Genomic DNA, 22,374 nt, shown 5'->3' with positions numbered 1-22,374 from the left:
GATTTTCCTAGGTTCGTATCAGCCTTGATTATTACACCTCTAGGAAAGCAAGATCCCGAGCTGAACAAATTCAAAGAAAAATGTCTCACCCAGGAATAGGAAACTGCAGAATTAAGCAAGATCTGTATCACAAACTGACTTCAAACATGTAAAATAAAATCACCAAATGAAGGATTTAATATTGGGTTCCTAAGATTTATACAATGCTGACAGTTTCTGTGATTAAAAGAGCCACGAATCTTGTTCTCAGAAATTCATTATGTAGCATTGTACACTAAAATACAGGATGCTGTTATACAACCAAGCATCTGGGGAGATTAACCCCGATTAAAAAAAAAAAATCTCTGGGAAAAGCAGCTATTTAGTAGAACAAGGATGACGGCAGAATAAACTACCGGATTTGTGCAAATGAATCAAGTTGGATGTTAGGAAGTATTATTTTACCAAACAACAAATCAAACAGAAGTATTTACCTTGATCCTAAGAGATGCTGAGTACAAAGCTCCCAGTAATTTCCTACCAAAAAAAACAGAGCAGTACCTTTACAGAGAGGGAGGACTAAAATGAGCTAGAACATTCCGGAATATGTTTCTTCACAGTACCAAAGAAAAGGAATTCAGGGAAGCCACATAGGATGGTGCCCTGAGAGACATGGTATACATGAACAAAGGGGCAGTCGAACCCTCGTTACAATGACAGCTGTGGGCAACAACAGAGAAATGAGAGGCCAGGAGGAAGAAACAGCCAAGCTAAGAGCAGAATGAAAAAGACTTCAGCTAAGATAGAGATAAAAACTATATAAGGGTTCTCTTCCTATGTTACAAAGCTATCCTCCCACCACCTATAGTCACTTCAATGCTCAAATTCAACACCCAGTTAAATAATTTCTGTACTATGGCTCTATTTCACCATTCTGAAGTTCTACATAAACACTACATAATTAAAACAGCTAAAGCTTTTCTTGACAGTTTTCTCGCATTCAAATATATGTGCTCATTCTTCCAACCATGAAGCATCATTAGTACTTGCAAGAAGTCTGCTCCTTGGACTAAACAGAATTGCTTAGCTGATTTATAAGACATTTACTGTAACTGCTTTTGGGGACAAAGGAAGCAGTCTTCTCTCTCTCTCTTTTTTTTTTTTTTTTTTTTTTGTAGTAAAGTGTCAGAATTGTCAGAAGTATCCATTAGCAAAGAATTTGTCCAAGAATTCTATCATATTGCTGTTATTACAGGAAAGACAAGAAAAGTAATCTCAGACAAGGACATATGACTTGGCAGACATGTGAAGCAGAGATATCAGCCTAATATTCCAAGAACAAACTTTACTGCCAGCAAGCTGACAGCTACAGTTCATGCGCATCTGCTGTTTCCCATGAACTGCACTTTGCAAAAGTGTGAAGTTAGATACTTAACAATTCTATCAAGTTAAGACATTAAAGAAAAAACTCAGCACTCCAAATGCATATTAAAAAAAATAATCAAAAAACTTTAATATGTTTTTTTCCAAGATCTAATATATAAATACAATGGTAATAATGTATTTTTCTTTTGTAAGCTTGGATGAAATATATTGAAGTCCACTTTTCGCATGTTACATAAATAATCATCTAAAGCAACCTAGAAAAGAAGCGAAAAGCTTAGTCCATATGGTGCACACAAATAATTAGGCATTAAGTTTAAAAAGCAATACATGAAACTGAATGAGGAACTGCAAAAAGGCTTGACAGTTTGCCCATTTTATTAAGTGGTAGTGTAACCATCACATTCAAAAGATATAAAAAAGGCACGTTTTGTGAAAAGAAGCATTATCTTTTACTATACCAAACAGCAAATTATAAAAATAGACAAGATTTTGGGCCCTTGCATCAGAGTGATGGTTTATGAATATACAGACGTCTTGGGCAAAATGATGTAGTTAAAGAAGCATTAGAAGTGTTGATCAAAACTATGAGGTTCCAGAGTCAGGTACACATTATGATTTTCACAGGTTTTAGGTATTACATCCTCCAAAAATAGACAAATGAAGCATTAGTTAACCATGCTTAATTTGATACTCTACTCCTTGCAAACATATTAGCACAGAAATGATTCCGTCACTTAAAGAGTGCATGCTATTACACCCACCGTACAGAAAAAAGCAGGATATGCCTTCACAGGAACTTTCTTACTGAAAGATCTAGCCTGAAAGTAAATAGGATAAGGTGGGAGAAAAGAAGCAACAACAAACAGACAAAAAAAACCAACAAACAACATACTTATCAGAATTTAACATTTCAGATTAAACATCAAGTACTATTATAATGGTTAGAAGCAACAGACTGTATTATGAGCTTTGTCCCTTTTTATTTTGACATCCTGAAACTATAATTTTTCATTATGTGCAAACCAGCACCAACCCTCACTGTATACAAAAGGAATTACATAGGGAGTATGTAATACTGGGAGAGGCCTGCTAAAATTCATATATGGTTTGACAACCTTACAGTTTACATATAATAAACCAATGTAAATTAGCATCTCTTGTTCCAACAAAGCTCCAAGTTGTATCTGATTTAGTAAGTATGGTTTAACCCTTTTTCCTCCCAACCAAATAACTCTTTGCATCCCAAGAGACAGAAACAATGGAAGACCAGAAATGCATTTCTCTGAGTGTATCTTTTTGGTCCAGTGTTGTCATCAGTCCCAGAAGTCCAGTTATGTTTCATTTAAATTGATGGGACTTTGGAAGGATCTCAAAGCCTCAGGTCCTCAGTATCTACATATAAACAGAGGCTAATCCATGGCTGAATCAAATCTACAATTTAAACCCATGTACAACTCAGGTACATCTAAGAGAGCTGAAGCAAATCTTCCTGTAGCACTTATAAATATAGAATCCCTCCCTGTTGTGCCTTTTCTTACAGGTTAAAACAAACCAACCCTCTATGAATACTGATGAGAACATGTGAGTTTGTTAGTTTACCGTGGATCTTTCCAGACAACTGAGAAAATCAGGCTGAAACTTCAGGAGGGAAAAATACTGAATCTTTTCAGAAGGCAAATTATTTTAAAATTTTGAGAAGTAATAACATCTCTCTCTCTCTCTCTCCCTGTCTGAGGAAAATGCTCTTCCCTGATGTAATGCTCTGCCTTACTATTAATTGCGAGATGAAAAAAGAAAGTAATCTTGCTTGACCTTCTTAACCCAGAATGGGTTGCATATCATTCAGAAAGCATATTATCTTCCTTGGTAAATTGAGTCCATAATGATCTAGCGTAACTGAGATAAATGCAAAAAGCCAAAAGGAGACCCTTTTTTAAAGAGAGGAATGCAGGAAGCAGTGCTTAAGAGAAGAGGGGCAACATGTAAATGTATTCGCAGGCTTTTGAAGGGAATCACTGTGGGACTGACAGAGCACTTTTATTATATGCTTTTATTCTAATAAAACACACAATTCCTAAAGAAAACTGCAACCTTCATTATCTTATTTTGCCCTCTGCTGGTCATCAGTCGCAGCATCAGAAATAGCTGACCACAGTTCAGAAACTTTTCTCCCAAGATTAAGTGCCACATTACTACAATATGCTTCATATAATATCACTGAGACTTAAATTTAACATTTGAGGATTATGTTTCTTCTGACTGTGAAATGGGGCTGGTAACTGTTACCCTCATCCTCCAAAATATGTGGTTTGTGTAACAAATGCTGAGATTGTTAAAACCTCTCTGCAGGTTTAAACTTTACCCTACCCTGCAATTCCAACTAAGACAGAGGATAAGTGGCTGAAAAGACCCTCAGGCAAAACAAGATGGTGATTTTATACAGGAGAACAGACACCAGCCCATTACATTCACGTAAAGTCTTGAAATACCCAGCAAATGTTACCAGCAAAAGCCTGTTTCATCCATCAGGGGAGAAAGTATCTTTATCCTCACATTAACAAGACCATCTGATTATCAAGGAGGCCAATACCCTGTTATTACTGCCAGTTATTGCCAGTTCAAGTGGTCTGAACACTCTAGAGATCCTGCAGTGTCAATTATTCTTCACTGATGATGATGGAGGCTGGAAGCAAGTACTCAGAGAGAAAATTTTTATCTTAATTAAGATGATATAACCCATCCATTTAAAAAAAAAAGGGGGGGAGGGGTGTGCCAAGATCAACATTCAATTGAATAAAATGCTAATGCTACCCTAATCTGGTTTCCTTGTGTTTATACTTTTCTGTACAGTTCCAATTACATGATCAAATTGCATATTTTCCATAGGACCCTCCCAGTGCACAACATGGGCAGGGCTCTAGGAGTGGAGTGGGAAGAAGAGGGAGGTAAGGTTCTGCCTGTTCCCTTCAGAAGCTGGTTGGCATATTGGGAGCCAGGGCACCAATGCACAAAGAATTATCAAATTATCTGAAAGGCTCTGAAGAACTGAATTATCTCCCTGCTTCTGTCCCAAAGTTTCCATGCAATACCAGCAACCAAATTTTAAACATCTGGACAATAAATACACATTGCTCTTTTTCCATGCCTCCCATCCCTGATATAAGGCATTTCAGGCCAGGCACTTGGCATTTTTGTAAGCCACAACTGCAATCAAAGCCAAAGTGTTTTATACACTGTGCATGATGGGTTGAGAGGTGGGGAATAAAAAAAGAAAAATCAAAATGTTTCTGAACAAAGATACTGGACAGTTTTGACGTTGTGTTTTCTTTGTCTCTGTTCCCTGCTTCTAAATAGAATAAACAGTTTTCTCGGGCACATGACAACAAAAACTGAGACATCAGGTGAAGCAACATGAACAGGAATGCATTAAATGCAAATTATAAACAGTATGTATTAAAAATAAAGCCCAAGGCTATATATTAACAAAAACTAAAAACATTAATCAACTAACCACTGACTGAAGAAACCAGGGATGTCTCATTTTACCTTCAGAAAAATGAAGAAGGGCTCCCCTATCTCTACTGCATAAAATATTGTGATCACATCTTACGCCGTAATTGAGGATTATATTAATGGTGTAAATGCAGGTGTAAATCTGGCATTTCTTTACTTTGAAGTGGTATCTTTTCAGACTACCTTGACTGGAAGTATTGGGTGCAATACTCAGAAGTATACATGTATGTGTACTTGTAGACATAAGAAACTCTTTACAGTGCTTCTTGCAAGTTTTGTTTTCCAGATAAAGGCAGACACAGCATTGCTAATGAAACATTCTTATGCTTTCATATTACGTACCAACAAGCAATTTAGAGTGTAGCTAAAATAAGAGCATAAAAGAAAAATAGAGTAGGACTCTGCAGTTCTTCAGGATTCATTATCCACTGTTCCAAGCAAATAAAGTCCTTCCTAATTCACTTGGCTGTGAGCCCGAAAAGAAATAAACAGAAAGCACCTTTCCCAACATAGCTTTGAGCATGGCTAGTCATGTTAGGGAATGAATCCCCCCTCCCACATGCACTAACCAGCAGTTAAAGACAACATGCTCTGCCTTCCTGGCAGCCATTCCACTGTGCTGTGAAATACCATATGCAGAAGTGCTTTCTATGGTGCTGATACCATGCTGGAATATAGTTGCATTTATAAAAGTCTGCTTGAAGTTTCTCTCCCAGTAATAAGGTTTTTAGGCAGCATTTATACATATGCAATTGGACCTGGCTGTGAGTAAACTGCCTCCTGTACATACAGATAAGTACAATATTCATACAGAAGTAGCTGTAATATATAAAGGGTTTGTGTGTTTGTCATTGGTTTTTTTTTTAATTTAAACTCTTGAAGTAATTAAAAGTAAAATATTTGAAATTAAGTATGCAGCTGTAAGTCTTCTAACAACACATATGGACAATGCTTTGTAAAGATTAACTTCATTTATGTTTATTTAAATAAATAAAAGGGAAGGAATCTCACATGTTCTAGATGAATATGGGCCTGGCTGGCAATGTCATAAATTACATCTCTCATATTTTTCTCTTGCTTGCCTCTTATGAAATCCTCTTGTGAAACTCCATGCTAGACATAGGAAGGAAAATAAAAAAAGAGAAAAAAACCTCTCAATAAATATCAAGTTTCCATTTTAGCTTCTCCAAAACCTGTCCCAGCAACCAAGCTAATGACACAAGATTGAAACAGCCTTAATGTTTTACCACTGCCCCCTCCTTTTTTATTTCCCTTTTCTTTTGTCAGTCACTTGGAAGAAAATTCAAGAGAACAAATACAACAGTAAGTACAGACTCTCTGCATTAATCTGTTCCCTGAAGACTTTGTGTTCAGTCAGATAACCAAGTCAAATTTTTAAAACCGTAATCCAAGAATCAATACTAAACAGAAGAAAGGCAGTAACAGCTAACACAGAAGCCATGCTGGCTTATGAAGTAAGTCATTATCTTGGGACTGGTATGCACCAGCAGGCTTGCAAAAAAAACCCAACCCAAACCAAAACAACAAAAAACTCCCAACAAAACAAAAAACAAACAAGCAAGCAAAACCCCAAACCAAACAAATCCACACCCCAAAAACAAACCAAAAAACCAAACCCACCAAAATACCCCAACCCCAAACTTATTATTTCACTACAGTGATCAATGTAAGACATAATATGGTATATTCAGAATTGCACCAGTTTCCCATTCTTCTCAACAACACTCAGACATATGAAAGCTGTATAAAGGTAGGCAGGTAGGCTTCACAGGAGATAGAGACTCCAGAAGAACTCTGTGGTACTTGCCAGCAGCTGAAATGCTTACAAGATGCTCAGTCTGCACAGAAGGAATGCAAGCTGTTTTTACAGTTTCACTGCAGAACACCTTCCATGGCACAGAATGACTGTGAATTTTCAGGCTATGTTTGAAAAGCTAAAAACTCTGAAGGCCAGCCAGTCCCAGAAGGGATGAAAGCAGGGTGCAGCTCCTTTCTGCAGTCTTATAACCCTGACCTATATTAGTATCTACATTTTTTGCAGCTACCTAAATTACTAAACTTCAAATAAAAATTTTCAATTGTATTGAAATGATATTTAGAATATACTAACACAACTGCCTTAAGAATCACCATAATTACATAAATTTTGGTTAAGTGTAAAAAGAACAGCATTAACATTTAAAAATAAAGACTGGAGATGAAGGAATAACAGCTGAGATGCCTACAGATCTAGCCAGAGAAAACTAATGAAAAAAATTGAGCTTTAATCCCATTTTACCCAAATTGCAAGATCTGCTAAATTCCAATGTGAATTAGGTGTATGGTTTAAATTGGAGGACTATACCATCTCCTACAGCAATATATGGAATGTATGCTTAAAACTATCAAATAAGTAACAAAACAAAAAAACCCAAACCAAAACCCCACAACCCCTAAAAAACAAAAAATCAAAACCACTAGCATGTTTATGAAAAGGTAGTAAAGAGAAACCCAAGAAGGTTGTTCAGAAGAAACATTTCTCACAATGCTTCCTTTATGGGGATAGGAAAAGAAAAAAGAAAAAAAAAACCAAGAGAAAACACAAACCCAGACCCCATTCCATATGTGTATTTCTACACATTAATGGAAAAAAATCCTGAAAGTTAAAATACTACTACATTTAATAAAAATAAATAAATAAAAACCCAGAAACCCTAGAGTTTCACAAAGGTCACTCCTCTCGCCTCCCAAAAGATGTAAAACCACGACAATGGCATATTACTAGGCCACAGCAGACAGAGTTAAAATAAAGAAAAAAGGTGTTCTGTTTCCAGCCTAACAAATTATGATCTCATATCTAGCATTGAGAGACACATTTAGAAACACTGTACTGTTCAATTCCAGAAAACTTGCTTCTCTTACCAACATACAAATGTCCATGGGAAGAAAGACCTTTTGTCTTGTACTATGATACGGAGTTGCTCTTAAACAGGTAACTATGCCTTGCGCTTTCCCAATGTGACTGGCTGCATGGTCGGCATGGATGTCCCTCACACCTAAAATTGCAGAAATAATATGTTTAGAAACATACTGTCAGGCCTTCTGAGGGGTATGGTCTTCCCTGATGTGTATCACAGTCATATTTAAGGAAAGCTAAGTGCATTGGTCCATGATAGAACTGCCTATGTTCATAAATTGCCTTGAGATCTCATCTCAGAGGTGCAAAGCATCAGGCAAATTCACCGATTTCCACATTCAGGAGCAAGACGCCTCTTAGCTTGTTGCAGTTTCTGCAAAGGGTATACTTAGCAGAGCGGCACCTATTCAGATATAATACATCAGTACACAAACTCATTTTCATTGGCATATTCTCTCCCAGGGTAACAGTATTCCAAAAACTGTTTTTCCTGTCAGAAAAATCATTCACGTGTCAGATTCCTGACAAGCATTAATGCTTACAGCACAGTTTCTTGATTAGCTGCAGCTGATTCAGCAGTGTACTGAAGCCAGTGAGAATGGTCCTACGCTTCCCCCCTGAACCTGTATTTCTGCCACCTCCCTTGTGCTGTCAGGGGCCAAGAGGCAGTAGCATGGCAAACTGAAGAAGATTACCAAAGCAGTGGTCACACAACTGTGAGAACTGAAAGAAGAGGGAAATGAGTGGGGCAGAGCAGCACCATTGGTCTTCATGGCAAGACCACACAAGTCTGGCTTAGACTGATGATAAAGCCGTAATGTTTTCACAGGACTGACCTGGGATAAAATTAAAATTTAAAGGAGAACTGAAATTGAAATTCACAAAAGCTCTTAACAGAAGCAGCATTCTACAAAGAAAGAAATGAGGATACAGGAATTACAGACCAATGAGCCTAACTGACATCTGAACACCATGCTGGGCATACCAGATTCACTGCCCAAGCCTGCCTGAGCCTTGCATGGGTCTCAGAAGCCTTTGCAAAACAGTGGCTATAGGTAGACTACATGGACTTATTTTGGCAATGGCAGCAGAAAGCAGAGTGTGGCTTGGAGGAATCAATGGATATAACTTACTGATACTGACTGGGCAGCTCAGGCTCTACATAAAACTAGGAATTAAAAAAAAGAAAAAGCTCAAAGAGTAACAGTTAGCAATGACTCATGCCTGACCTGGGAATATATCTCAAAAGTGAGGTTCTGAAAAAGTTTAACAAAGTTATTGAGTGGTACCAGACTCCTAACTGCTTAGGCAATGAATCAGAGAGCACAATATTAATATTTTTAAATGACAGGAGCTGAGAGGATGTACCAGACTTTGGATGGCAAGATTACCAGTTGAAATGAGCTTGACAACAGAAGTAACCTGAAATCAGTAAGAATAAAGCAGCACTACTACTGGAAGAGTTACACACAAACTGGAGACAAGTCAGGAATAAAGAAGCCAAAAAGCGGAAGAAATTTAGCAAACATGACCTGTAATGAAACCAGGTCCACCTAGGCTACAAAAGACTGCTGATGGGAAACACCGAGAAAAGGGCTGTGTTCAATTAATTTCTCCATTTGTGGAAAAAAACACAGAAGTGAACTGTTTAATATGCAGTGAAGCGAGACTTTTGCTTAGATATTTTGTTACATTGGTATATTTAAGAGAAGTTAAACTTGACAATAGAGCACCTAGAAAATCTAGAGCCCCTGTAACAGGTTTTCAAGAACAGGATCATCTGACTTGTATCAGGAGTAACCCAAGCATGACTGAACTTCTTCAGGATCAAAGACATTTCTCAGAATGGAAGACCTCAATATTTCTCATACTCCTACATTTCTTCAGTCAGAAGTTCTGAAAGACACTTGCAACATTTCACTGATTTCCTACTGAGGAAGCAAACATCAGATGTTGAAGAGAGATGTTCCTCATTTCTTCCAAAGAAGAATGTGCTCACCATATCTCACTTTTTACTTCTCTATTTTAAAACTCTTTTAACCTGAGCATTGGCCTTCCATCAGACTAGTCTGATAAGCAAGAGGAAAATATTGCTACTGCAATACTAAATACTACTAAATAATAATAATTCTCTCTCTTTTTACATCTGAGCTCATACAGAGAATACTTCCATAATGCAACAGACACCTAAAAGAAAGTTACCCTTTTCTTCGCTGCAAAGGAACAGTTCTTTCCCAGTCTGTGACTCTCATATTAGACATGACACAGATACTAGCTCCTAACCACAAGGATCATCTTTGTTGCATTTTTTCTAGCTACTGAATTATTGATAGTTAACCTACTTTTAGGAAGAGAGGATTCAGACCCAAATTTACAACATCACCATGGAAGTTTATAGGTTGGGAAGTCAGCTGTTTCAAGATAACCAGTGTACATCACTGCAATATAGAACAACAGCTGCAGAATAACTACAGCACTTTGTATTCTGACAAGTGGAACAATCAGGAAATACGGTGAAGAGCTGAATTTACCACACTCTGTAATAAGAGCAAGAAAAAAGAACACAGAGTTAAGCAACAGAGAACAAAGCAGCAGGAAACCACACTTCAATGAGCTTTCCACTGCGCATGCTTCTGAGGAAAGTACGTAGTTCTAGGACAGGTGCAGTAAAATTCCAGATTTATGGTCGAGCGTTCAAAAGGTATCTGAAGTACTACCTAAGACAAGTTGTATTGAAATTAAACTCCAGCGGAATAAGAGTGGGCTTTTTGAAACATCAATAAATACTGTACTTGCACTAATGAGTCATCAACAAAATCTAAAAAGGGGAAAATGCCTACCCAGCACTTCCAAGGTGAGGTACAAGAGAGCGCTCTGAGTGTTCTCAGCATACGTTTCAAGCTCCTGGATGTTACGGTATGCTCTATCATCCAAATTCTTCTCCTGTAATATGAATACAGAACTTCAGTAAAATGTAAATATAACTGCTATTTGTGCAAGTTTATTACTACAGTCAGGTCAGCCTAATCCACTAATAGAAAAAAAAGGACAAAATTAAGAGATAGAAAGAGAGTATAAACTCAGATAGAAGTAGTCATTAAAGCTTACAGCAAGGCTAACATAGCCAAATAACTACATACAACTGCAGCCAAGTCTAGCTACTGCAGCAAATGTAACCTTATGCAATAATAAGAAACCAGAATTCTTCATAAAAAAGATACAGCCAAAACAAAACATCCTATGGTATTCATACAGTATGGGGCTGCCAACTTTAATACTCAATTTGCATCTGAAGAACAGAGAAATTTAGATAAATAGGAATGTATTTTTTAAAACACACGCAACAATCAATCCAACAAAAAAATGAACAGAAGAGTTTCAAAGTCATATGCTAATACCCCAAAAAATATAACATCCTCCAGCATTCTTTCTGTCCTAGTAGCTTTTGTGGTTAAAACATATGAGTCTTAATATTAAAAACCAGTCTTAAGATTAAAAAACTCTGAAATCTTTCATAGTAATGACACTCTGCAAGTAAGTGACCATCAATTTTCTCATAAGAGACTAACTTAAGCAGCAAAGCTAGCTTAAGAAATTCCTCCCCTCAGTTATTCATTCTTGCCCTTGTGTCAGAGTTGGCAGCAGCATCACTGTACCAGTGAAATTCTTCCTTTTGTTCTCCCAGAAAAAGGGTAGCTATTTTAAAATTCATGTGATCTGAATGCTCTAGTTTAGAACACTGCTTAGAAAAAACTCCACAGCCGTGATAAGGAGAAGCAGCGAAGTGTGGCAGAAAGGTTCAGACGGGTCATTTAATTTTTGAGATGTTATATCCATGACTCATCAGAAGAGAAGGCTATTTAGGGGCAAAACTGACATGGTAAGAAAAGATGTGAGAAGGAATAAGATGATGCCAATGATGTAGATAGGTGCAACTTTTTACAATATGCAAGATGTCCTTTCTCTTGGGGCAGGACTGGAATGACACAAGAAGAGACCATGTATGAATTTCTCTTCTTGCACATCTTCATTTCCATTTCTATTAAAATGTAGTTTTCCAGAGTTCTTAACAGTTGCATATGGAGACCTTACTACTTAATACCATAGGATGGAACTTCCCTCGCTTACATACAGAAAGATATCTAAGTGTAACTCCCAGTGGATTACCTCTAGGGGTAACCACTTCAAATCAGGAATAGAGACCAGCAACAGAAAACATGAGCACAGATAAACTGGTTATCAGAGCGGGGAACAAGATAGATGTGGACTCACAAACTACATCTATTTTAAAGCAAAAATAAACAAAGGATTCTATTAGCCATTATGGCCAGAAAGAGCAGAAATTATGAGTAGGGGCATCAAGGGAGAATTAAAAGGAAATATAGCAGTACCATTCTTAAAGAGAAACACTACTGTCTGGAAAAGATTAATTACTTAAGTTTTTGTTTTACACACAAACACATAAAAATAAGCGGGGGGGGGAACCAAATATGACTAAAAACAGAATCAGACTTTGAATGGTAAATACTTACTCTTTCATCAATGATCTTCATGAACCACATTTTAGTCAAGTTATGCCTCTTGACAGCCTGAAAATTATCAAATAAAACATCCATGTTAATATATACAAAGCGACGGTAGTACTGCATTCTGAAGGCTGAAGTATGTTTTAGATAATCCTTTTCTTATAAGAACTGTATTCACTGGGTTAAATAAAAGTGGCACATCAGTGGAAAATAAGAATCTTCTTCAAATACAAGAATCTTCACCTGGCATTTGTTACAAGGTGTTGCACACAAAAAATGACATCTTGGACATCAAGCCAGTTAACTAAAAGTATTTCTTTGAAAATATTTCTGAAGGTAATTTATTCTTTCATAGAGTCATACGCTCACACAAAATATTTGCAGATAACTATGTTCACTTTCCAAAAAGAACAGTTTCCTCCAGAGTCAAGCAATAAAAAGATTTCCCTTGTAAATTTTCAAGAAAATGTCAGTACAACATACCATTATGTATGGTAAAGACAGCATCCTAACAAAATAATATAATGAGTATTATGGTTTTGTTCAAAAAAGTATCCCACAGCATCTCATCCTCACACATTCTTATTTTGGCTCTTATCTCATATTTGACTTCCTTCCTGTACCACTTCATTCTATCAACTTACCTTCAATCCTCTTACACACACTGAATTTTGCAGACCACATTGTCAGAAAGGCTACAATCACGCATATAAATATTTATAAACAAAACTTAATGGAGCAGATTTCTCACAATCTGAGCCTTTATAGCTCACTTTCAACTACTTCTTTACATCCATTATATTTGTAAATATTGTTTTCAAGGTTTGACAAGACTAGATCTTCTTGTTGATTCAACAAAATCTACTTGAGAAAGTACTTGATATGCGAAAAGGCAAATTTTAAGTTACAACTACAAATGCCAGTTTTGCTTCTTACTTGTTCATCTTGAGTATCATTTTGTAAACTAAATCCTTGAAATAGTCACTGGTCGAGCCTTAAAGCACCAAGCTGAATTCTGCTAAATTACCTAATTTGGACATTACACCCACTTTGAGCTACTTTCATTCAAACACACAGGTCCTCATTTTTCAAAAGTTTTGAAAACTAGCTTGTTCCACAGAAATGAACAGAGAATTAGGCCTCATTTTTTATATGTTCAAAATGGACAGTAAGTAAGAACAAGTATCATACAGGTGCCATATAAGTTTATATTAAAGTCACTGAAAGCTGAGCTATTAATAATTCTAGAAATACTATTAAAGATTATTTATATACTTTACTAGTACATAAAACTCTTGGAATCCAAATGCAAGTATCCTGGGATACACAAAACTTCAGGAACACATTTAACATGATAAATTACTATGATAAATGTCCTCATACAAACTCAACAGCAAGAAAGGAGTATACATAAAATATGCTGTGAAAAGACACACTAATTCTATTAACAGCTCTGCAATACTTGTGAGTTCAGGTGTCTTTCCAAATCCTTCTTTCTAAGAATTGCAATGACATTCTTGAACATTTGTGAAGCCACGCTCTTCAGACAGGTCATTCTTGGGGTATTTACTGAAATGCAGAAATAAAATCACATCCTGAGTGCAAAGGTCACCAGGTCAGGTTGGATTGCTAGTTCACTCCAGTGCTCTGCAGTGTTCAGAACTATGAAAGCTCCTAGAAATACCTTCCAAATTATTTTTCAACATCTTATTTCACAACCAGTTCTGCTTGGATTGTCTTAGATTAGTCTTCCTGTAGAGAAATCATATGTGAGGTGAAATCTTACCACAGAGATAGGCCAATTTTTTCTTCTGCTTCAAAATCAATTTTTTGTTTTGTGAGAAAGGAGTATAACTGGCAGTCTCAGCTGTTGGAAAGGGTTGCAATTGTTATCTCAGTATCTGAATTATTTATATCTGAACTTTGTAGTGGTTTCAGCTGGGATAGAGTTAAATTTTTTCATAGTAGCTTGTATGGGCTATGTTCTGGATTTGTTCTGAAAACAGTGTTGACAGCACACTGATGTTTTAGCTATTGCTGAGCAGTGCTTACACAGCACCAAGGCCTTTTCTGCTGCTCACACTGCCCCACCAGCGAGCAGGCTGGGGATGCCCAAGGAGTTGGGAGGGGACACAGCCGGGACAGCTGACCCCAACTGACCACAGGGACATTCCAGACCATATGGTGTCATGCTCAGCAATAAAACCAGGGGGGCGGTTGGCGGGGGGCCCTCTGCTCAGAGACTGGTTGGGCATTGATACATACACCTCACATCGATACATGCGCAAGCAGCCTGAAATTGAAAGTGGTCAAGAGAATATATACAATCATACACAAAACTAACTTGTATCTAACCGACTCAGACAACTAAATGAGAGGAGATCTTCAGAAACAAAAATAAGTTAAGCTACAGTAAAGCAAGTTCCTCCCTGGAAAGGAAACAAAAGCATTTTGGGAGAAAACGGTCTTGCTCCTGGGAAGCTTGCCATATGCTGGAAGAGAGACAGAAAGAAGGAAATAAAAAGCAAAGGCACCGACAGACTGACATGCAAAACAACTAATTCTGCATTTTAATGCCTGCATGAAAGTATCACCCTAGGTGCATCTTCAACTGCCATAATCCTGTAAAAAGGCTCACAACATTTGCCAGTCTTCATTCTAACTATACAAATGCTTTGTTGTGGCTAAGGCACACACTTTATCTGAGCTGGAGACACCTATAAAATACCTCTAGTCCTCTCAAAAATGACTGTAACAGGTGCTTTTCTTTTATTTTACTCCTTGGCTTTACCTATGTTTTCTCTTACTTAAACAAAGTGTAACTTGTTTAAATCCCAATTTTAATCTAAGCATGAGTGTTGATAGACAGGAACAAACGCTCACTTACGCTTTATTTCACATTTAAAGGAGGAAGAGTCAGGGAGAGGCCACAGTTTCAGCACTGCCAAAAATCACTGAAAGAGGATTTGGAAAGTACTCATTTTTGTGGTCTCAGAGGTGCAGCAGAGTGGATGTGAAGCCAACATGGCATCAAGTGAAATGCTCAAATTCTGCAGGAACTGCATTGTTCTAACCCAGCATTACAGTGAGTATCCTGCTTTCCCCAGGATTTTAACAGGAACAATGCAGATGAATACCTGGATGAAGACTCCACATTCCACTGCCTGTTTTTCAGCAGGTCCATAAAACTAACGACCTATGGGATCTACGTTAACTGTATTCAGCTATTGAGATCTAGACAAACTGCAGCTTTTCCTGTCCAGGAGCTCGGAGATCTTTAGTTTAAATGCTAGTTCTGATCTTATAGAGTAGAGGCCTTACAGTAGCTGCAATTCTGGAAGGTTCTAAGACTTGCTGTGGCCTGTGGCCCCAAGATGACAAGTTAGCAATGTATTGAATTTCCATCCCCAAAGAAATTAAAAATTCAATGCAACGTGACCCTGACAACCTGATCTAACCTTGTCATTAGACCTTCTTTGAGTGGCAAGTTGGACAAGATGACAACCAGAGATCCCTACCAACTAAATTATTCTGTGGTTCTATACGAGCATCAAGGGAAAATCCATTTACACTGCCTTCAATCATCTATCAAACATATCAATGAGAGTCCTAACTAGAAACAAAAAATTTTGGCAGAAAGCCTCTGTTTCTTTGGCCATGACCAGCAATGGAACAGATCTGTAGGTGTACTTTATGTGTGATGTTCTAGTGCCTGCAGAACTCGGGCATCTTGGTAAAAATAAACTAAGTTCCCAAGTACATTCCCTGTTACTTCATGCACACAAATGGATCTGTGCAAAACATAATACATAAACAGAAGTCATCAAGCACCTCTTGATGCAAGAAGACTGTATTAAGATTCTCCCTATTACCCAGTAACTGTGTATGAAGGTCTTGGGCTTTTCTTCATATCTTATTTGCTACTTCAACCTCTGTGCTTAGCCTTCTGTCTTTTTGTACAGCTTAATCTCTTCAGGCAGAACTAGCACTGGCTCAGGAAAGTATACTTATGCACTTCACTTGCTATCAGCTTAAGGCTTACCACAATTTACTCTGTCCGTCACGCAAACAGAAGAGGAAAAAGTAGATGGTTCACAGAAGTCTGACCCTCCAAGTAGGTCCTACTTAAATATCCTCCTTCTCTAACTCAGCTCCTTGGTTGTAGGTAACTTACAATATCACACAAACACAACTTAGGTTATCTGTTTTATATAAAATAATGCTGTTAACTATGCAACACAGCACACACAAAACAATGACATCATTATTTTCCACAGTAATATTTCAGTTAAGTGAATCTGAGGACAATAAAGGTGTATTTTACCCTCCACAGTTCTGTAGCGACCGGCTGATGTGGTGGGTTATCGCAGAATATATCTTCCACAGCCTCCCTCCAGAACTGCATTCGCATCAAACCTGTAGTCTTCTGAGTTATGGAGTCCTTAATCTGGAAAGGATACATCTGGAGTGAAATTCACAGTGTCTTTAAGGCACTTGGTCTACCTACACTGAAAAGACAGATACAGGACAGCCAAACTCAGTAGGGAAAGTGCTCAGTTCTGAATTTACATTTATTCCTCATAAAGCATATGAGCACTACAGAGAGTAAAAAAATCTTCACCACAACCTGACTTTGAAACCCATGGAGATTAAGTCCTGGGCAACCCTCACCTTGGCTTTCTTCCCAGAAGGAAAAGCACCAGTGGTAACAGCAGTGAGGGAGGGCAGTGCCATGGGTTGCCATAAGCACAGCTCACAGAAGCTGATCCAGGTTTTTTGCTTGGTCAGCACATTTCTTGGATCACTCCTGGCAAGAGTTACCAACTCTCCTGGTTGCACTAGCAGTTTCTGGCCACCTAGCAAAGGGGGAAAGACTGCAGCCACTCCCCTCCCGCAACTCTCTAGTTACTAACTTCCCTCCCAGCAGCCTTTCCATCACCTAGCTTCTGCCAACAAAGACCTGGGACTGATTATATCGTCCAAGTTTTTGACAGACCTACAAGATAGGATTTAGTTGAACTTTACCAATTCAGTCGCTGCATTTGAAGCCAGGACATAGACGCAACTACATAACAGTACCAAGGACCACAGCCTGTTTGCTATCATTTAATTTTAAAATGCATAACAAAGAGGAAAGTCAGAAAAACTATATACCTAAACAAAATAAACTGGGGGAGGCTGGCTAATTTCCAAGGGACGTTCAAAGCTAGAGGTTTGTATGGCACTATTTATTCACTGCCCCTTATAGTGCAAAAAGTTAATCTTGGCAAAACACCACCTACCAGTGTAATTTAGAATATTGAAACTGTTATTTTACATTTCCAGAGTTCACAAATGTATTTTAATACCTGCCTGAGCCAGTTCCACATTGAAGGCTCTCAAGGCAAAAGCAGAGGTTCGAGATTCCGCAGGCAACAGCAGAGAACACAGAAACCCTTCGTAGTCACGCTTTCTATAAAAGGATGAGGAAATACATTTATTATTTATAGCTCTACGTAAATTTGGTGTGCTATTGCTTAGCGGTGAACTCCTAAAACGGTAGCAATAAGTTGTAGTTCAAAACTCGGACTTTGCAAAAGTACCAGCTTTTAAGCTTGTTTTAAAATAAGACAAACTCCAAGAGAGAGGGGATGCTGTCTGAACTCTCAGCGCACCTCTCAAATCCAGATCTCAAGATATTTGGCTAAAGGCATGGAACAAGGCTGTGGCAGATCTGCAAATAGAATCCAGATTGTCCGACTTCCAGACTTCTGTTCCAAACATGAAACCACATTTCTTTAAAAGATTGTGCTTTGGAACTTGGCACAAGGGCACTTGCCTAACCAGTAAGTTTTTGTTTACTGGCAACTATATTCAAAGCATAAAAACTCTGGGTTTTTGCAGATTCGCTGCAGGTAACTTGTTGCCAATCTGGAGTGATATGCCTTTGTTTGGCCACTTGGGTGTGCCATTAAATTAAAAACAATCACAGTGCACAGAATCATAAACTGCAAAATCATACATAACTGTAGCTAACAAAAACACCTGGTCACCTCTGAAAAGCTAAGTTGCTTGTTTTGAACACTTTCTGATAAGCTTGTAACCTGATTCTTCATTAGAACAAGACCAGCAACTCCAAGTTTCACCTCGAGAGCGGAGAAGCAGGTGTCAAGGAAATTCATTTTCATGAAGTCTGCTCTTCTTACATGTACTCATATTTCTTTTGAATGTAAGCTTAAAATAGCAAAGCCAAACTAACACTAAGGGTTATTAGGGTTGCTACTTTTAGCATCAAACTAAAAGGAAGTGAGATTTAACAGAGGTTCTTACCTCTGCAATACACAACAGCTGATAACTAGCAAATGCTCAGAGTTCTCACCAGCAGTTGTGAAACTTGTTTTAGAGCTTGATGCAAATACAGAAGCATCGACAAAAAAATTATTTGTGAATTTTAGCAGGCTTTAAAGGTCACCTTTGTATTAAAGAACAGATGCATCAAACCTCCCTCAATTAAGACACTTTCTGGAAGGTATTATCAGCTCAAAACCTAGTATTTTTTTCAAGGCTGATTATAGCAATACCCAGTATTGCCCACCCTGGGCAGAGCTGCAAGGTTTACAGCCACATTTTCCCAGTTCCAGTTATGCAGTTTGCCTAGATTGTTCATAAAACACAGAACCAACTCTGCTTCCAGAAAGCAAACAAAGAAACACATTACACAAAGCATACACAGCACAATAGAGAAATTTGTCTTCCCTCTAGTAACGGTGTTGGTGTTGTTTGGGTGGGTTTTTTTCCATTATTCTAAGCTTAAAAATTAAATGTAGCAAAAAACAGTTAAAAAAAATCAGAAAGAAATGTGAATTTTATGCTGACAGTGCACCCTTGGACATAACAGTAGAAAAGTAAATCCATTAAGCCTCAGCCTGTAAAATAGAATTTATATTGCTATAGATTATGTTCCACCCCAACTCTCTTCATGTATTAGTGTAAGGAATGAAGAAAGGAGGGAATAACCTTAAGTCTGGTATTGAGTGTTTTTCATAGTTTCCCTCCCAAATAAGTATAAGCTTACATATGAACCCACAGATGGAAGAAAAGCTGGCTATGACCATTACTGGACTTTCAGTATAATGAATTTCTTCCACATTATAAAACTCCATAATACCACCAAGCCACAAGCTTGTCTTCCAGAGCAGACATCATAAACAGCAAGAGACAGAAAACACACCTGCTCGGGAAACGCATTTTTAATCAAACAGCTTAAAGCTACTTTTAAAATAGTTGTTCAACAGAAAAAGGAAAACCCAAGAGAAAGGGCATCTTGCATATTGCAAAAAAGTTGCACAAATCTACACCTTTAAAGCGTAACTCAGTTGTTTTTCCTAACGTGTGGGAGACTCAAACTCAGGACTGGTAAGTTGCTGACGCTTGCATAGCCTCAAGTGCTTTATTTCTGTTTGAATAGTAACTCCTTCCTCTTCATTTTTTATGACTTATGATTTCCATGCAATATATGAGCTACTGTGAACAGCAGCTTCAATTAAACAAAGCCAAAAGCATAACCACCTTTCATTTTATTATTTTGAATGCCTGTGTGTTTTTATAAGTAGTCCTTTTGACGGTTTAACAAAAATAATCAAAAAAAGTTTAAATTCAACCATCTCAGCTTCTGTGCCTTGGAACCTAACTATTCTGTTCACAGTTGTTTTTCACTGAAAACATTTTACCTGTATATGTTAACTTTACCTGTACATTAACTGTACGTGCAGCCTCTGTTCTGAGTAACAGGTAAAAAAATCCTGGGTAGAGTAACTAGGAAAACACAGCTGTAATCTAAAGTTTTATCAAGGAAAACACAACCTGGCTATGCATTCTGATGTATCGTAAAGGTCTGCTGCTTGGTGCTGCACAGAACATTTAAGATTGTCACATTCCTTTCCATTAGATTTCCTACTTCAAATATTACTGCTGACCACACACACCTTTATATCTCTTACAAGCATCAGTTTGGAGAAGATGATCCTGTTCCACTTTCTATACATGCTTGGAAGCCTTCTCCCTGCTTTTGTCAACCATCTAGGACAACTGTATCCAAAGAGAAATTATTCAAGTCTTTACAAAGAGACTTGTTCAATTTTTTTACTTCTGAACTCGTGTGGACTGTCTAGAAAGCAGCCAAGGGGCCTTGCACATTGTTTACTGCCCAGACGGCAAGCAGGAAACACTGCCTGGCCTGGAAGCATCTGAGCTGCACTCCTGCTCCTCTTGGGAGCATTTTGGATTTGACCAAATATGGATGCTTTTGAAAATATAGACCTCCTCCCCCTCCTGCGCTCAGGTCAGAGAAGCTACTCGCGCTGCCTGTCCAGCTGTTGGATTTCCTCTGCTTTTGCTCATTTTTCCGAGGAGTACTTGGGAGGCTTGGCTATTTCCCAGTAGCCAAGAAGATCTGGAAACACCCATTACTTTTAAACATCCACTTCGGTGACATCTCTCTCTCCAAAAAGCCGAGACAATGAAACGGAAAGGTTCAGTATCTCAGAAGAAAAGCAGCTGTGAAAGAAGCGGGGGAGGAAATTGCCGTTTGCCGGTTAAGTCACCCATGCAGCTTAAGCATTCGTCTCGTTTCCGCCGCTCCCCCCGAAACGGCGAGGTGCCGGCGCAACCCCCTCCACCGGCGCCCTTCGCTTCAGGGCCGCAGGGGTTTATTTTCGGGGCCTTGGGCGGCGTGCCCAGCCGAGGCCGAGGGCAGCCGGGGCGGGGGGGGGGTGGGAAACCCCGGTCACCTTTCCCGGGGAACTCAGCAGCCTCTCCGTCAGGAGGGGAGCGCTCGCCAGCCTTCCTCGGACAAGACTCACCGCCCCCTGAGGAGAGGAACACCCACGCGGTCGCAGGCCTTCCCCCCCCCCCCCCGGGCACTCACCGCACCAGCTCGGCGCAGTACTGCACCTCTCCGCCGGGCGCCGGGCGGCTCCAGCCCGCCGCCGCCGCCCTCCCGCCGCCGAGCCCCGGCCACGGGAGCCCGCCGCGGGCGCCCGCCGCCCTTGCCAGGCGGTGGCAGGGCCCCGGCCGCAGCCCGCCCCGCGCCATGGCGGCGGCCGCCATTGCTGCCCGCCGCTCCTCCCCTCCCGTCAGTCAGCCCGGCCCCGCCGGGCCAGTCCGATGTTAGCGCTTAACGGAGAAGGGACCGGTAGGTGGCACCCGAGAACGGGCGGTGTCGCCCCGGGGTTTTGCGGGAGGCGGGCGGCGTTTTGTTGTCCTGCAAATGGCGTCCGTCGCGCCGGCTTTGCCTCAGTTTCCCCCGGCTGCCGAGGCGGGCACTGTCGGCGGCGGTTCGAGGTGCATTCCCGCGCTCCCTGGGAAACCAGGCACTTCGGTTTTTAAACCCGGTGCCCAAAACGCTGAGGAAACCGAACTGTAAAAATCTAGCTGTGGGCAGTGCGGCATAGGAGGTGTACGGGAGCGGCTGTGGGACTGGGGGAAAGCCCCAGGGCCGGTTTGCTGTATGAGGGAGCGGAGCAGAGCAGTTCTGCCTGGGCAGCGAAGCTGACCCCAAGGCTCAGTCGTAGGTAAAATGTGTTGTTTAAGTTTTGCAACAGAGGCCCTATTTCTCCCTCTTGGCTGGGAGAGGCACGACTCGTACCGTACAGGCTGGCTGGAGTTTACTTAGAGGTGGAACAGTCCTGTTAGTCCCGTAGTCACGGACAGAGTAGCAGTGCTCCCTCAAAGTTTGGCCTATATGGGTATAAGCCAGCAAATTCATACAAAAGTGCCACCATGCTCAAGAGCAGTTGCATCTTAAAACTACACCAACCCACCCTAGTAGTAACTAGCCCAACCTAGTTATTACTAGAAACGACAGCAGTCTGCCGTTTCTTTCCATCCCTAGCCTTGCCGTCTTCCTCCCTGGTGCCAGCTTTGACCTTCACGTTACAGTAGAGTGAGTTGATTCCGGGAGTTAAACCAGCAGAAACCTATCCACTGCTCGCTTTTTGTTTTCCTGAGTTTGTTTTCTGCCAGTTTTGTGCCTTAAATCAGTTCACTGCATGGTCAGCTGAGCGTCAGCACCAG

The 22,374-nt window shown here is 39.6% G+C and overlaps 2 protein-coding genes across 11 annotated transcripts in view; both read right to left on the bottom strand.

Moving 5' to 3' along the window:
- Nucleotides 1–5,988, bottom strand: part of PLEKHF2 (pleckstrin homology and FYVE domain containing 2) — a 38,189-nt gene extending 32,201 nt beyond the window's left edge. Inside the window, exon 1 of the mRNA XM_049818589.1 lies at nucleotides 5,890–5,988. The gene's annotated coding sequence lies outside the window, so the exon portion shown is untranslated. The remainder of the gene's footprint in view (nucleotides 1–5,889) is intronic.
- On the bottom strand, nucleotides 865–21,408 carry NDUFAF6 (NADH:ubiquinone oxidoreductase complex assembly factor 6). 10 transcript variants are annotated; one of them, XM_049818512.1, is made up of 10 exons: nucleotides 16,646–16,731; nucleotides 15,209–15,275; nucleotides 14,006–14,073; nucleotides 13,784–13,890; nucleotides 12,328–12,384; nucleotides 10,636–10,738; nucleotides 7,801–7,934; nucleotides 5,890–5,991; nucleotides 2,127–2,183; nucleotides 865–1,619 (listed from the first exon to the last, which is right to left on the bottom strand). In XM_049818512.1, the coding sequence occupies exons 3-10, from the start codon at nucleotides 14,025–14,027 to the stop codon at nucleotides 1,491–1,493; spliced, it is 711 nt and encodes a 236-aa protein (XP_049674469.1). In that variant the 5' UTR covers nucleotides 14,028–14,073; nucleotides 15,209–15,275; nucleotides 16,646–16,731; the 3' UTR covers nucleotides 865–1,490. The 10 variants fall into 10 exon arrangements, with proteins under 10 accessions (XP_049674469.1, XP_049674414.1, XP_049674433.1 ...); XM_049818457.1 differs by lacking the exons at nucleotides 13,784–13,890; nucleotides 14,006–14,073; nucleotides 15,209–15,275 and adding exons at nucleotides 17,674–17,773; nucleotides 21,227–21,408 and having other exon boundaries at nucleotides 16,646–16,768; XM_049818476.1 differs by lacking the exons at nucleotides 13,784–13,890; nucleotides 14,006–14,073; nucleotides 15,209–15,275 and adding exons at nucleotides 17,670–17,773; nucleotides 21,227–21,321 and having other exon boundaries at nucleotides 16,646–16,768.
- Nucleotides 21,409–22,374: the final 966 nt, after the last annotated feature.

This window comes from Accipiter gentilis, chromosome 2, assembly GCF_929443795.1.
Source record: "Accipiter gentilis chromosome 2, bAccGen1.1, whole genome shotgun sequence".
Lineage (NCBI taxonomy): Eukaryota > Metazoa > Chordata > Aves > Accipitriformes > Accipitridae > Astur > Astur gentilis.
This window is presented reverse-complemented; position numbering and strand designations above follow the sequence as displayed.

What these genes read in the sequence shown, in the direction of transcription:
- NDUFAF6 (XM_049818457.1), bottom strand. Translation starts at nt 21,408, where the DNA reads ATGGCGGCCGCCGCCATGGCGCGGGGCGGGCTGCGGCCGGGGCCCTGC. An exon ending in TACTGCGCCGAGCTGGTGCG is followed by an intron (nt 17,774 to 21,226) that starts GTGAGTGCCCGG and finishes ATCCTTTTATAG; the next exon opens with AAAGCGTGACTACGAAGGGT. An exon ending in TCGCTACAGAACTGTGGAGG is followed by an intron (nt 12,385 to 16,645) that starts GTAAAATACACC and finishes GATAATTTTCAG; the next exon opens with GCTGTCAAGAGGCATAACTT.